The 15,243-nt window shown below is 43.2% G+C and overlaps 1 protein-coding gene across 2 annotated transcripts in view; it reads left to right on the top strand.

Moving 5' to 3' along the window:
• Window positions 1-14,445, top strand: part of ccny (cyclin Y) — an 88,559-nt gene extending 74,114 nt beyond the window's left edge. For both annotated transcript variants that reach the window (XM_024374722.2, XM_024374721.1), the window contains 7 exons: window positions 1,505-1,605; window positions 1,755-1,790; window positions 3,740-3,797; window positions 3,991-4,110; window positions 7,992-8,158; window positions 12,530-12,692; window positions 13,556-14,445. In XM_024374722.2, coding sequence (XP_024230490.1) covers window positions 1,505-1,605; window positions 1,755-1,790; window positions 3,740-3,797; window positions 3,991-4,110; window positions 7,992-8,158; window positions 12,530-12,692; window positions 13,556-13,672 — 762 coding nt within the window. In that variant the 3' untranslated portion in view covers window positions 13,673-14,445. The remainder of the gene's footprint in view (window positions 1-1,504; window positions 1,606-1,754; window positions 1,791-3,739; window positions 3,798-3,990; window positions 4,111-7,991; window positions 8,159-12,529; window positions 12,693-13,555) is intronic.
• Window positions 14,446-15,243: the final 798 nt, after the last annotated feature.

Raw genomic sequence — 15,243 nt, 5'->3', positions numbered from 1 at the left:
CGTCCCAGACCATGACGGACCCTCCACCTCCAAATCGATCTCGCTCCAGAGTACAGGCCTCAGTGTAACGCCCATCGGCGACGTTGTTGCCGGTCATGTCTGGTGAGGACCTGCCTTACAACAGGCCTACAAGCCCTCAGTCCAGCCTCTCTCAGCCTATTGCTGACAGTCTGAGCACTGATGGAGAGAGTGTGCGTTCCTAGAGTAACTCGGGCAGTTGTTGTTGCGATCCTGTACCTGTCCCGCAGGTGTGATGTTCGGATGTACCGATCCTGTGCAGGTGTTTTTACACGTGGTCTGCCACTGCGAGGATGATCAGCTGTCCGTCCTGTCTCCCTGTAGTGCTGTCATAGGCATCTCACAGTACGGACATTGCTATTTATTGACCTGGCCACATCTGCAGTCCTCATGCCTACTTGCAGCATGCATAAGGCACGTTCACACAGATTTCAGAGTCAGTAGGAAGGCCTCTTTAGTGTCCTAAGTTTTCATAACTGGGACCTTAATTGCCTATCGTCTGTAAGCTGTTAGTGTCTTAATGACCGTTCCACAGGTGCATGTTCATGAATTGTTTATGGTTCATGGAATAAGCATGGGAAACAGTGTTTAAACCCTTTACAGTGAAGAGCTGTGAAGTTATTTGGATCTTTACTAATTATCTTTGAAAGACGGTCCTGAGAAACAGACGTTTCTTATTTTGAGTTTATATTCTACAGTGTCTGGAACTCTATTGAAGGGATGTGACACCATTGCTCCATGAGAAATGCCATAATTTGGTGTTTTGTTGATGGTGGTGGAACGCGCTGTCTCAGCGCTCCAGAATCTCCCATAACTGTTCAATTGGGTTGAGATCTGGTGACCACCTTGGCATTTGGCTTTCATCGTTTTCATGCTCGCCTAACCATTCAGTGACCACTCGCGCCCTGTAGATGGGGGAATTGTCATCCTATGGGGGCATAGCCATGGTAGCCAAAATAATAGCCTGCCCAGCATTTTTATACAAGAATGATGGAATGTTAATTGCTTAATTAACTAAGGGCCCACACCTGTGTGGAAGCACCTGCTTTGAATATACTTTGTATCCCTCATTTACTCAAGTGTTTCCTTTACTTTGGCAGTTACCTGTATGTCTGTCTATATGAATCATGCTGATTGTACATGACATGCTGTACTAGGGTGATGAGATGAATAGAGTGAAAGGGTTGGTGATTGGCTGATATAAGCCATCTCAATGTGCAGTAGACTGATGGATTAAAGTAGAAGCTACTGTTTTTAGCGAAACCCATTCCGTCTGTATGTGTACAGTATGTCACTCATATAAAACCACAAAGCAGGGGTATTAGCTGGTCTACAGCAGTTGATTCAAGGCTTTTTACAGGACCTGCTGTGAGTGTGCGCATGCCTGTACGTTTTGTGTGTGGATGCATGCGTTCTAGCCTGTGTGTGTGTGTGTGTGTGGACTGTGGACATAACAGTAACAGCGTGTGATGTGTGTGTGTTGCAGCACCATGCGGCTCCAGTCAGACGGAAGTACAGCTCCTGTTCCACCATTTTCCTAGATGACAGCACCGTCAGTCAGCCTAACCTCAAATACACCATCAAGTGGTAGGTTAATCACCAATCAGTCAGTCAACCAATGAATCCATCAAAATGTACTTCTGTTGTGTTTGTAAGAATTCTGTATGCAGTTATCATTGTGAAAGACTAAATTGCAAATGAAATTGTAACTTCATTGTAATGATTTGTCTTTACAGTGTAGCCCTGGCGATATACTACCACATAAAGAACCGGTAAGAATGACCTGTTAGGAGGGGGCAAAAAACAAACAAAAGATGACTATTGTAAAATATACTATGTCTGTCAAATGTACTGTATATTGTATGTATAAGCTGAACGTAGAAGTCGAAGAGTTATTGTCCATTAGGTTACTCCAATTAGGGGAGGGATGGTAGGGTTAGGGGAAAATAATGAAGGAAAATATATTTGGGAAGAGAAGGAAAAAGTCGGATGTTTACATACACTTAGGTTGGAGTCATTAACTTGTTTTTCAACGACTCCCCAATTTGTTTTGTTAAACTATAGTTTTGACAAGTTGATAAGGACATCTACTTTGTGCATGACACAAGTCATTTTTCCAACATTGTTTACAGACATATTATTTCACTTATAACTCACTGTATCACAATTCCAGTGGGTCAGAAGTTCACATACACTAAGTTGACTGTGCATTTAAACAGCTTGGAAAATTCCAGAAAATGATGTCATGGCTTTAGAAGCTTCTGATATGCTAATTGACATAATTGGAGTTAATTGAAGGTGTACCTGTGGATGTATTTCAAGGCCTACCTTCAAACTCAGTGCCTCTTTGCTTGACATCATGGGATAATCAAAGGAAATCAGCCAAGACCTCAGAAAAAAAATGTGTAGACCTCCACAAGTCTGGTTCATCCTTGGGAGCAATTTCCAAACGCCTGAAGGTACCATGTTCATCTGTACAAACAATAGTACGCAAGTATAAAACCCATGGGACCACGCAACCGTCGAGACGTGTTCTGTCTCATAGAGATGAACATACTTTGGTTTAACATTCTTAAAATAAAGTGGGGATCCTAATTGACCTAAGACGGAGCATTTTTTTCTAGGATTAAAAAAACGAGTTTAAATGCATTTGGCCAAGTTGTAAAAATCAAATCAAATTTATTTGTCACATACACATGGTTAGCAGATGGTAATGCGAGCGTAGCGAAATGCTTGTGCTTCTAGTTTCGACAATGCAGTAGTAACCAACGAGTAATCTTGCCTAACAATTCCACAACTACTACCTTATACACACAAGTGTAAACGGATAAAGAATATGTACATAAAATATATGAATGAGTGATGGTCCAGAACGGCATAGGCAAGATGCAGTAGATGGAATCGAGTACCGTATATACATATGAGATGAGTAATGTAGGGTATGTAAACATTATATTAAGTGGCATTGTTTAAAGTGGCTAGTGTATGTAAACTTCCCATTTCAACTGTACAATAATATGTGGGGGATTGGAAATGATCAGACAATTCCATAGATGGAAGCCACAAGGGCCCCCCCCAAAAAAGGAAAAGAAAGAATGATCTGTCACATTAGAATCAGCCTCTCCTAGTGCTATTGCAGAGCCTGCCCATGTTATACTGTAGTCCTTTATGTTGAAAGAACACCACCCCCCCCACTGAAGGTTATTACATTCTATTTGGACATCCGGTATCAATAAAGGGTGAGGGAGGGTCACACATAAAAGTCAGCCTTTGATAACACGAACAGACCCCCATTGCCCCCCCTGGCATGAGTCCAAAATTCCAGTCTTTAGAGGTCTAGTACCTTAGGTACTGTGAGTATGGGTCTGAAATGACGCCCTTTTCCCTTTATAGTGTACTATATTTGACCAAGGCCCATAGGGCTATTGTCAAAAGTAGTGCACTACGTAGGGAATAGGGCGCCATGTGGGACACCATTCTGAGTGTTCTGTGGCAAGATGAATCAATGTGCCTTTCAAACAGAGTGGCGAGGTCACTGAGGCTGTGTTCCCCTATTGGTCTACAGAGGATCGAAACAGCATCACTCTCCTCTCCTCAGTCAAAACAGTCAAAGCCACAGGGTGTTTGTGAACGAGCCTCCGTACTTGGGTCTGGTGACTGGTTACTGTCATCACTTGTCATTCAGCAACTGACCTGCATGGCCTTTTTTTTGTCATTCCAGGGAGATCGATGGGAGAATGGTATTAGATATTTTTGATGAAAAGCTTCATCCACTTACGGTAAGACTTTTGTATTTATATATAATACATTATGGATATGCTTGTGTATTAGGCTGCATTTACACAGGCAGCCCAATTATGATCATTTTGACACTAAATGGTCTTTAGATCAATTCAGAATTGGGTCAGAATTGGGCTGTTCCCATGTTTCATTACTATATTATCTGTCTCTTTGCTCCTCTGTTGATTACAGAAATCGGAGATTCCTGCGGACTATGAAAAGCACGACCCGGAGCAGAAACAGATCTATCGCTTTGTCCGGACGCTGTTCAGTGCAGCCCAGCTCACTGCAGAGTGTGCTATCGTCACACTAGTAAGTGACATCGTCATCACACCCTGCCACACAACACTAGGAGGGAGTGTTACTCCCATTTAATAACATCTTAACTAAATGGCACCATATTCCCTATATAGTACACTACTTTTGACCCGGGCCCCATAGGGCTATATATGGAATAGGGTGCAAGTTGAGGTACATCACTGTCATTTTGGGCCTACTTGTCCTTGTTCAGGTCAAGTTAAAGTACATGGGTCTTTCTAAACACTGAGGATTTCCTACACTGGACAACTTGTTATAACTTATTAATAATAATCTGCATAAAATGTTAATGTCAAGATACAGTATATGGCCGAGGGATCATAGCTATATTCAATAAATTCACAAGTTGATTGAAAACCTATGTTTAATCCTTTTATCATGTTTGGTGTCTTAAAGGATTTGTCCAATATCTACCAAATGGCAACCTATTCCTTATGTAGTTCACTGCTTTCAACCAGGGCCTTTCAGCAGCAAACCCCCCAAAAACAGCAGGTGTTATTGGGGCAGAGCATAGCCTAGTGGTTAGAGCGTTGGGCCAGTAACTGAAAGGTTGCTAGATCGAATCCCCGAGCTGACAAGGTAAACATCTGTCGTTCTGCCCCTGAACAAGGCAGTTAACATATTGTTCCTAGAATTTGTTCTTAACTGACTTGCCTAGTTAAATTTTAAAAAGTAAAAGTAAAAATTGTGATGGAGGATGTTTCTACAATGGTTTACTACACGGAGTACACAAACCATTAATAACGTGTCCGTGACTACGGAAAGTATTCAGACCCCTTGAATTTTCCCACATTTTGTTAGGTTATGCCTTATTCTAAAATTGATTAAATAGTTTGTTTTCTTCATCAATCTACACACAATGCCCCATAATGATGAAGCAAAAACATGTTTTTAGGTATTTTTGCTAGTTCATTAAAAATAAAAAACTGAAATATCACATTTACATAAGTATTCAGACCCTTTACTCAGTAGTTTGTTGAAGCACCTTTGGCAGCGATTACAGCCTTGAGTCTTCTTTGGTATGATGCTTCAAGCTTGGCACACTTTCATTTGGGGAGTTTCTCCCATTCTTATCTGCAGATCCTCTCAAGCTCTGTCGGGTTGGATGGGGAGCATTACTGCACAGCTATTTACAGGTTTAAGTCCGGGCTTTGGCTGGGCCACTTAAGGACATTCAGAGACTTGTCCCGAAGCCACTCCTGCGTCATCTTGGCTGTGTGCTTAGGGCCCTGGTCCTGTTGGAAGGTGAACCTTCGCCCCAGTCTGAGGTTGTGAGCGCTCTGGAGCAGGTTTTCATCAAGGATCTCTCTGTACTTTGCTCCGTTCATCTTTACCTCGATCCTGACTAGTCTCCCAGTCCCTGCCACTGAAAAACATGCCTACAGCATGATGCTGCCACCACCATGCTTCACCGTAGTGATGGTGCCAGGTTTCCTCTAGACATGACGCTTGGCATTCAGGCCAAAGAGTTCAATCTTGGTTTCATCAGACCAGAGTTTCTCATGGTCTGCCCCAAGCGGGCTGTCATGTGACTTCCGTCTGGTCACTCTACCATAAAGTCCTTATTGGTGGAGTGCTGCAGAGATAGTTGTCCTTCTGGAAGGTTCTCCCATCTCTACAGAGGAACTCTAGAGCTCTGTCAGAGTGACTATCGGCTTCTTGGTCACCTCCATGACCAAGACCCTTCTCCCCTGATAGCTCAGTTTGGCCGGGCGGCCGGCACTAGGAAGAGTTTTGTTGGTTTCAAACTTCTTCCATTTAAAAATGATGGAGGCCAATGTGTTCTTGGGGACCTTCAATGCTGCAGAAAACTTTTGGTACCCTTCCCCAGATCTTTGCCTCGGTACGATCCTGTTTCGGAGCTCTATTGACAATTCCTTCAACCTCATGGCTTGATTTTTGCTCTGACATGCACTGTCAGGTGTGTGCCTTTCCAAATAATGTCCAATCAATTGAATTTACCACAGTTGTAGAAACATCTCAAGGATGATCAATGGAAACCGGATGCACCTGAGCAAAATGTTGAGTCTCATAGCAAAGGGTCTGAATATTTATATGTAATAAATTTGCAAAAAAATGATAACCTGTTTTCGCTTTGTCATTATGGGTATTGTGTGTAGATTGCTGAGGATTTTTATTTATTTAATCCATTTTATAATAAGGCTGTAACATAATAACATTTTGGAAAAAGTCAAAGGGTCTGAATTCTTTCCAAAGGCACTGTACAGTATGTCATGGTGGTGTTCTTAATGTTTTGTGTAAACCATTGTAGAGCAGAACACCTCTCCACTCTGCTTGGAAACGTCCTCCATCCATCTCAATAACACCTGCTGTTTTTTTGGTTTACTGCTGAGAGGCCCTTGTTGAAAGCAGTGAACTACATAAGGAATGGGTTTCCATTTGGCATGCAGCCCCGGCCTGATGGAGCTTTGCTCTCTGGCCCTGAGATGTGTGGTCCTCCTGTGGTGTTCTGACACTCCATTGTCTGGTTATGACTTCACTGGCCTGTCATCTCTGTCACTTGGGATGATCTGGTTTCCACAAACACACACACACACACCGCGTGCCTGGCCCACAGACTGTCCCATTGACCCCACACCCTAGAGAGAAAACAGGGATGGATGTCGACAGTAATTGAATAGGGAACAGGACCAGTTTCAGCTGGAGAAAACGGGGAGGTTGTCCTGTGTTTTAGAGTCGGAGTGCTGATCTAGGATCAGGCCCAGCTTGTCCATTCATAGCGATTCAAAATGCGAAACTGATCCTAAATCAGCATTCGTCCTCTTGAGACGTTATATGAATACGGGCACTGGAGGGGTGAGGTTGTGCTGGGTGGGTGGTGTTTTACTTTACATACTGCCAGTGGTTAACAACACAATGTTTCCATGTTGGGAGAGTTTCCGTCTTCACTGTGTGAAGCCATGACAGGGATGCCGCTGTGCATCATAAGGCAATCTCTCCAAAAATGTGGGTGTCACGTACCCTGCCACCTCCGCTGTATGTAATCCTACGCACACATTTCCAAGTTGTTTTGTGTAGAAGACCAGCTGTGTATCTAGGCTTAGGTTTGGGTGAATCTAGATGTACAATCTGAAGCTAGGTAGGTGATCGGTGATGAAGTCTGTGGACAAAAGATTAACGGAGCACAGTCCTTGGAGACTGCTGGATGGATTAACTGAAGTGCGTACTCTATTAGTAAGTCTGATACATACAGTACAGGCCTCTAGATTCACCACCCACCTACCACATAGCACGGACTGTGTCTTAAGACAGACCAAACACATTTCCCCAAGGAAATGACTAAAATGATGATACATGGAGAGAATATAAAAGAAATTGCTGTAAATTAGACTACTCCTAATATATTGTGCCTAACGGTTCAGTGCATTTTTTTATTCACTGACGAACTGAATGGAGACTGTGGCTGCGATAATGGAAAGGCTTTTTGATTGACATGTATATTTTACGAGAAAGCCCAGAGAAACTGCATTACATCAGGTTTTGACATGGTCTATTATTTTGGCTTTGTGGAGACGGAATGCCAGGGGAGTTTGGAATGGAACATTCATTCCAGAATCCATTCAGGCACACAGAGAACAGGGTAATTATCTGGATCCAAAGTAATTATCTTAGATGAGGAAGAACTCTACTGTATATTGTTGTTCATACATCATCTGGGAAATGTCCATTTGTTATTTGAATTATTCACAATTCAACAAGATTCTTGTTTTTGCTCCAATTATGTATTGAATTGAGTCTATTGGAGTTTATCACACACCAGACCAGAGGATAGTTGAGGAATGTCTTTGACGTCAGACATCTTTTAAAAGGAGGACTGTCTTTGACATCTTTATTTATTTATTTTTCTCTCCCAGGTGTACCTGGAGCGCCTGTTAACTTATGCAGAGATAGACATCTGCCCAGTCAACTGGAAGCGTATCGTCCTGGGAGCCATCCTGCTGGCGTCCAAGGTGTGGGACGACCAGGCTGTGTGGAACGTAGACTACTGCCAGATCCTCAAAGACATCACCGTGGAGGACATGTGAGTCTGGAACAGTTTGACCCCAGTCCATTAAGCACACTAACCCAGATCAACCAGCAGCCAGCTAGTCCATCTAACAGTTTTCGGCAGAAGCTACAGGTTAAATCTCCTTTTTAAATCTCCTTTTTACAACAGACTTTCAATTGTCCTTATGCAAATAGACAGGGTATAGACCGTCTATTGTAGGATGCATGCATGCATGCATAATAACAGTATACATTATCTCATGTAGGGATAGGCATGAGTAATGGAGTACTCGAACGGACGTCAAAGCTCGATTTCTAACCAGAGATGGTGTAAAACTATTTAGTGGAATGCTCATTCATTTGCCTTGACTCTAGTTTTCCATTTGTACATGTGCATTTGCAGGGCACAACTAAAAAGAAACCAAGCCAAGCATCACACTGTTCTTCTCCCTAAATTCCCTTTCCACTCCGTGTCTCATTCACTCAGTTGTGTTCCACCCGCTCCCTACACAGGTGTGCTGAGATGGCACACAAGCTCCCATTAGGCCTACAGAAATAAATATGTACAACAACATATCTAACTGATGGGATACACAAGCTCCCGTTAGGCCTACAGAAATACATGCCTACAACAACACATCTAACTGATGGGATACACAAGCTCCCGTTAGGCCTACAGAAATACATGCCTACAACAACACATCTAACTGATGGGATACACAAGCTCCCGTTAGGCCTACAGAAATACATGCCTACAACAACACATCTAACTGATGGGATACACAAGCTCCCGTTAGGCCTACAGAAATACATGCCTACAACAACACATCTAACTGATGGGATACACAAGCTCCCGTTAGGCCTACAGAAATACATGTCTACAACAACACATCTAACTGATGGGATACACAAGCTCCCGTTAGGCCTACAGAAATACATGCCTACAACAACACATCTAACTGATGGGATACACAAGCTCCCGTTAGGCCTACAGAAATACATGCCTACAACAACACATCTAACTGATGTGATACACAAGCTCCCGTTAGGCCTACAGAAATACATGCCTACAACAACACATCTAACTGATGGGATACACAAGCTCCCGTTAGGCCTACAGAAGTACATGCCTACAACAACACATCTAACTGATGTGATACACAAGCTCCCGTTAGGCCTACAGAAATACATGCCTACAACAACACATCTAACTGATGGGATACACAAGCTCCCGTTAGGCCTACAGAAGTACATGCCTACAACAACACATCTAACTGATGTGATACACAAGCTAAATTCCTTGCCAAATGACGACAGTTTTATCACCAATTCAAAATGGACTGGTTGATCGAAGTATGAAAGTATGTGTTCCAACAACGAGCTGCAGTTTTGGAATAATTGCTTCCAGTCTGGTTTCTACTTCAGATACTTTGCGAACTCCTAGTGCCATTTAGAATTGTTTAGCCTAGGCAATAACCCTCCCTAAACATAGACCGGTTCCACTCTGAATATATGCCAAAACATTAGTTTGGTAAAGACAGAACGTATTTTCATCAGAATCATGAAGATGCCTACTCACAAAAGGGATGTTGTAGCTGTAATTCCTCACCGTACAGTGTTCAATGTGAAATTGTTTATCCATTTACAAAATTCCAAAATGTTTTTCTAATGATCAATTAGCCTTTTAAAAGTGATAAACTTGGATTAGCTAACACAACGTGCCATTGGAACACAGGAGTGATGGTTGCTGATAATGGGCCTCTTTACGCCTATGTAGGTATTCCATAAAAAATCTGCCGTTTCCAGCTACAATAGTCATTTACAACATTAACAATGTCTACACTGTATTTTGGATCAATTTGATGTTATTTTAATGGACAGAAAATGTGCTTTTCTTTCAAAAACAAGGACATTTCTAAGTGACCCCAAACTTTTGAAAGGTAGTGTTTACTTCAGTATAAATCAAATGTCTGTATATCAAAAATAACACCGATGATTTTTACATTTTGTCATTGAAAATAAGAATTTGTTCTTAACTGACTTGCCTAGTTAAATAAAGGTAAAATAATAAATAAATTAGCCTATCAGAAGCTTCTAAAGCCATGACATAATTTTCTGGAATTTTCCAAGCTGTTTAAAGACACAGTCAACTTAGTGTATGTAAACTTCTGACCCACTGGAATTGTGATACAGTAAATTATAAGTGAAGTGATCTGTCTGTAAACAATTGTTGGAAAAATGACTTGTGTCCTGCACAAAGTAGATGTCCTAACCGACTTGCCAAAACTATAGTTTGTTAACCAGAAATTTGTGGAGTGGTTGAAAAAGGAGTTTTAATGACTCCAACCTAAGTGTATGTAAACTTCCGACTTCAACTGTGTGTATATATATATATATATATCTATACACACACATTCACACACACACACAACATGTGGAGTAAGTCAAGGGGTATGAATACTTCAGATTAATTTTATTTTAGTACTCTGAAATAATAATGCAAACAGTAAAAAAAAAAAAAAGTCAAATGCCCATCCCTAATCTCATGCTCTACTGCCAACCCCACTCAGTGCTGGGAACAGTCGGGGACAAATGCCCATCCCTAATCTCATGCTCTACTGCCAACCCCACTCAGTGCTGGGAACAGTCGGGGACAAATGCCCATCCCTAATCTCATGCTCTACTGCCAACCCCACTCAGTGCTGGGAACAGTTGGGGACAAATGCCAATCCCTAATCTCATGCTCTACTGCCAACCCCACTCAGTGCTGGGAACAGTCGGGGTCAAATGCCCATCCCTAATCTCATGCTCTACTGCCAACCCCACTCAGTGCTGGGAACAGTCGGGGACAAATGCCCATCCCTAATCTCATGCTCTACTGCCAACCCCACTCAGTGCTGGGAACAGTCGGGGACAAATGCCCATCCCTAATCTCATGCTCTACTGCCAACCCCACTCAGTGCTGGGAACAGTTGGGGACAAATGCCCATCCCTAATCTCATGCTCTACTGCCAACCCCACTCAGTGCTGGGAACAGTCGGGGTCAAATGCCCATCCCTAATCTCATGCTCTACTGCCAACCCCACTCAGTGCTGGGAACAGTCGGGGACAAATGCCCATCCCTAATCTCATGCTCTACTGCCAACCCCACTCAGTGCTGGGAACAGTCGGGGACAAATGCCCATCCCTAATCTCATGCTCTACTGCCAACCCCACTCAGTGCTGGGAACAGTCAGGGACAAATGCCCATCCCTAATCTCATGCTCTACTGCCAACCCCACTCAGTGCTGGGAACAGTCGGGGACAAATGCCCATCCCTAATCTCATGCTCTACTGCCAACCCCACTCAGTGCTGGGAACAGTCGGGGACATTTTGCGTTTTTGAACTCAGAATAATCTTGATATGGGGTCAGTGGTGGTTTAGTCGGTGTTGGGACAGTCCAGTGTTTTGGAATCGGGCATGACTCAGGTCTGCTTCTCCCAGTCTGGTGCCTAGGGCTGGGGCTTGGGTATAGGGCTGCGACAGGGGCTGGACCTGAGGCTGGGGCTAGGGTTGAGGCTAGAGCTTGAGCTGAGATTAGGGCTGGGGTACGGGCTGGGGTGTTTTCAGAGAGGCGGTATCTGCGGCATGGATACAGTCTGAAGTCTCATAGCCTGGTAGACAATAGTTAACTAAGGCCACAGGCCACTGGGGCTTCGACCTCCTTACCCAAAATGAATCACAAACAGACGACAAGGAGAATCTATGTGGATTATTTAGAGACGTTATCTGACACCTTGAATGTGTAGCCACCAGTAAACCTCCTGACCCATCCTGAGTACACAGTTAGTTTTAAGACTGCTTGTTGTCACGACCCCCTCTCAGTGGGCTCATAGAACATAGCCCTGAACCCAAAACAAATGCATGCGATTCTTTCTCTTGGTCTCTCTCTCTGAGGAGGAGTAGGAGGAGGAGAGGAGTTTTATTAGGCAGAGCCTCCACCGCTCCTCGGTGGGCTAAATTTAGCTTGTCTGTTGCTGCATGAATTAGAATATCTATGTAGGTGGTGAGAAAAGCCTGATGCTTGGTGTAGCAGACGTCTTTAACCTTTTGAATCAAAGACCGGGGCTTTGCTACAGAGACACAGACTGACCAATTAGGCTGTCTCAAGAATGTCAGAGAAACAGTCGGTCAGGGGAAACGGTCAACTGAAACCAATCAAAGCTAAGCTGCAACCACAGTTAATTGACTTGATACCATGGAGTCTGTAATTTTGTATAATTCTAAAAGCTTAGCACATAAGACAGTTGGTGACGTCTCTTTTTCAGTTGTTTAGTTCTTCTTAAAGTTCAGTTCAAGACACTGACTGGTGATCATTTCTTTCGTTCTCTCTCTGTCTCTCTCTCTCTCTCTCTCCATATGAAGGAATGAGCTGGAGCGTCAGTTTCTGGAGCTGCTGCAGTTCAACATCAACGTTCCGTCTAGTGTTTACGCTAAGTACTACTTTGACCTGCGCTCCATGGCCGAGGCCAACAACCTCAGCTTCCCTCTGGAGCCACTGAGCAGGGACAAGGCTCAGAAACTAGAGGTGAGTTGCAGTGGCGCATACAGTCGCTGCTTCTCCACCATCCCATCAGCTGTGAGGATGCTGATCTTGTTTTCGTTGACAGCATTCAAAGGACCTACACAATGCTACTTGTTTATAGACACTGCTACCACTTCTACTACTGTCATCACCAACTAATTGAAGCCTCTTTGAAAACAGCATGCACAATTTCTTATCATTCATTTGTGCTCCAGAGGGAGCTTTTCTCGTTTCATCAAGATATTAACTCTGTAAAACATGGCTGGAGGATGCACAAACACAAGGGCTAGATATAGCCTGCTAATTAGTGGGCAGTGAGCACAGTGTGCATTTGACAGAGGTGGTGGTGTGTTCTCTGCGTTCGTTTTGTGTCTGTGACGGAGGACGTGAGGCGGCATTCGTTGCCATGTAATTATCTTCCCAGCAGCACCAGTGACCCCCTTCTCTCCCATCCGCTCTTCCTCCTCATCCCTCCTTCCTCCCCTTCCCCTCGTCCCCCTGCATCTCCGCTGGGCAATTAAGGTCTGAAATGAGCCCTTGTGGTGTGGATGCTGGTTGAGGCGTCGTGTCGTTCTCCGTTCTCTGTCAGTGGAGCTGTAATAGTACTGCTTATCTGCTGGTACACTGATCACTGGAGAGGTAACAGGCAGAGTTTTGGATCGTATTCGATATTGATCTGACTTGTTAAAGAAATGCCACCAAAGATGATAAGTGATCTTGCTCTGTTTCAGAGCAGAACTATGAATATCCCTACATTTTTGTTATTAGGCTTCCATTGTAGTTTATGTAGCTCTGTGTACATGAACATAAAGTTAATTATGTTTTATATTATTCTATGTCTTAGTGTGCATTTTTCCATGTCTCAGGCCATCTCCAGGTTGTGTGATGACAAGTATAAAGACTTGAGGAAAGCGGCCAAGAAGAGGTCTGTGAGTGCAGACAATCTGACGGTGGTGAGGTGGAATCCGGCCATCATATCCTAACAGCGTCCTTCGCCACCAGGAGGAGGACAGCGCATCCACCATGACGGAGACATGACATGGCTGCCTGGCCTGGGAGGTCAAGGGTTAGGGCAAGAGAACTTAGACTCAGAACTCAGTTGTCCAGTTGCGTCTGTGTGGTTTGTTTCACACAGAAATGACCTGCTGGCACTTTTGTGGATAATAAGTGTTATTGTTGCTCTGATGGTCCACTTGTGTACTGTACATACAAGATGTCCCTCTGGTTGTCTGAAGTTGAACTTGAGTCCTACAGGTGACTTGGTGACCAATGGCAGAAGAGCAGTGGCCAGATGGGAAAAGATTAAAAGAACATTGAAAAGATCAAGAGACAGTGGGAAGATTTGAAAAATCCTAGAATAATAACCCATAAACTCAAGCAAAAGCATTCCAATAGCCATTTTAAAGGTTGACTGTCTTGTATAGAGAAGAAATCGCTCGGGTATACTGTACATTCCTATGATTTTCAAGGATTTCAGCAAATTCCTCTCTAAAGCACAATGTTTTTTTCCCCCAGGTAACAGGCAAACCTAATTTGTACACATTCCTGAAATATAGAAATGTCTCTACTTTCCTTGGAGGCAGTAACAAGAGCTCATCAAGTGTTATTCTTACTGTGTTTGGTTGCAATGAAATCAAACTGCCAAAACCTCAAGGGTTTCTTTCTCTGTAACGTTCAACAAACTGCACCTGTGTTTGAGTTTAAAATGGCAACTGTTTTGTATTTACATTTCCATAAAGACACCAAGAGAGGGAAAGTGAAGTGAGAGATGTACAGTAAAGGAAGACCGACATTTGAAGAATAACTTAATTAGGGCGATAAGACTGATAAATGAAGTTCAGTTGAAGGTGAACAAAATTATCTTTATCTTTAATTGCATTCCCTTCTATCTCTAGCTATACCAATTTGCCACTGAGTGATGATTATCTAAAACTATTTCACACATTAGTTCTATCTCTCTCTTTCTCATGGCCAAAATGATACAGCCTGCGTCCCCACATGGCACCCTTTTCACTATATAGTGCACTACTTTTGACCAGGGCCCATAGGGTAGCCATTTGGGATACTACCACAGTGAAACATTCCAGTGAACATTCCGCTCACGCCAAGCAATATTCATGTCCCACTTTGTTTCATGCTAGGTCTCGAATGACGTACAGGGATGAGTTTGAAGGACAAGCCCTCGAATAGATAGGAGAAAAACATCTTCCAAGAACAGGAAATGACTGTAGTATAAGTAAGACAAAAATGGTGAGTTTGAACATCCATATAGTGTATTCACTGCCGTTGTTCTGACCTGTGGTGCCTGTAACATGCTAGTGTAACATGCTAGTGTAACATGCTAGTGTAACATGCTAGTGTAACATGCTAGTGTAACATGCTAGTGTAACATGCTAGTGTAACATGCTAGTGTAACATGCTAGTGTAACATGCTAGTGTAACATGCTAGTGTAACATGCTAGTGTGACATGCTAGTGTGACATGCTAGTGTGACATGCTAGTGTGACATGCTAGTGTGACATGCTAGTGTGACATGCTAGTGTGACATGCTAGT

The sequence above is a fragment of the Oncorhynchus tshawytscha genome, linkage group LG16 (genome assembly GCF_018296145.1).
Source record: "Oncorhynchus tshawytscha isolate Ot180627B linkage group LG16, Otsh_v2.0, whole genome shotgun sequence".
In the NCBI taxonomy this organism is placed as follows: Eukaryota; Metazoa; Chordata; class Actinopteri; order Salmoniformes; family Salmonidae; genus Oncorhynchus; species Oncorhynchus tshawytscha.
Note: the sequence above shows the minus strand (reverse complement) of the source record. Positions and strands in the feature narration are given on the sequence as shown.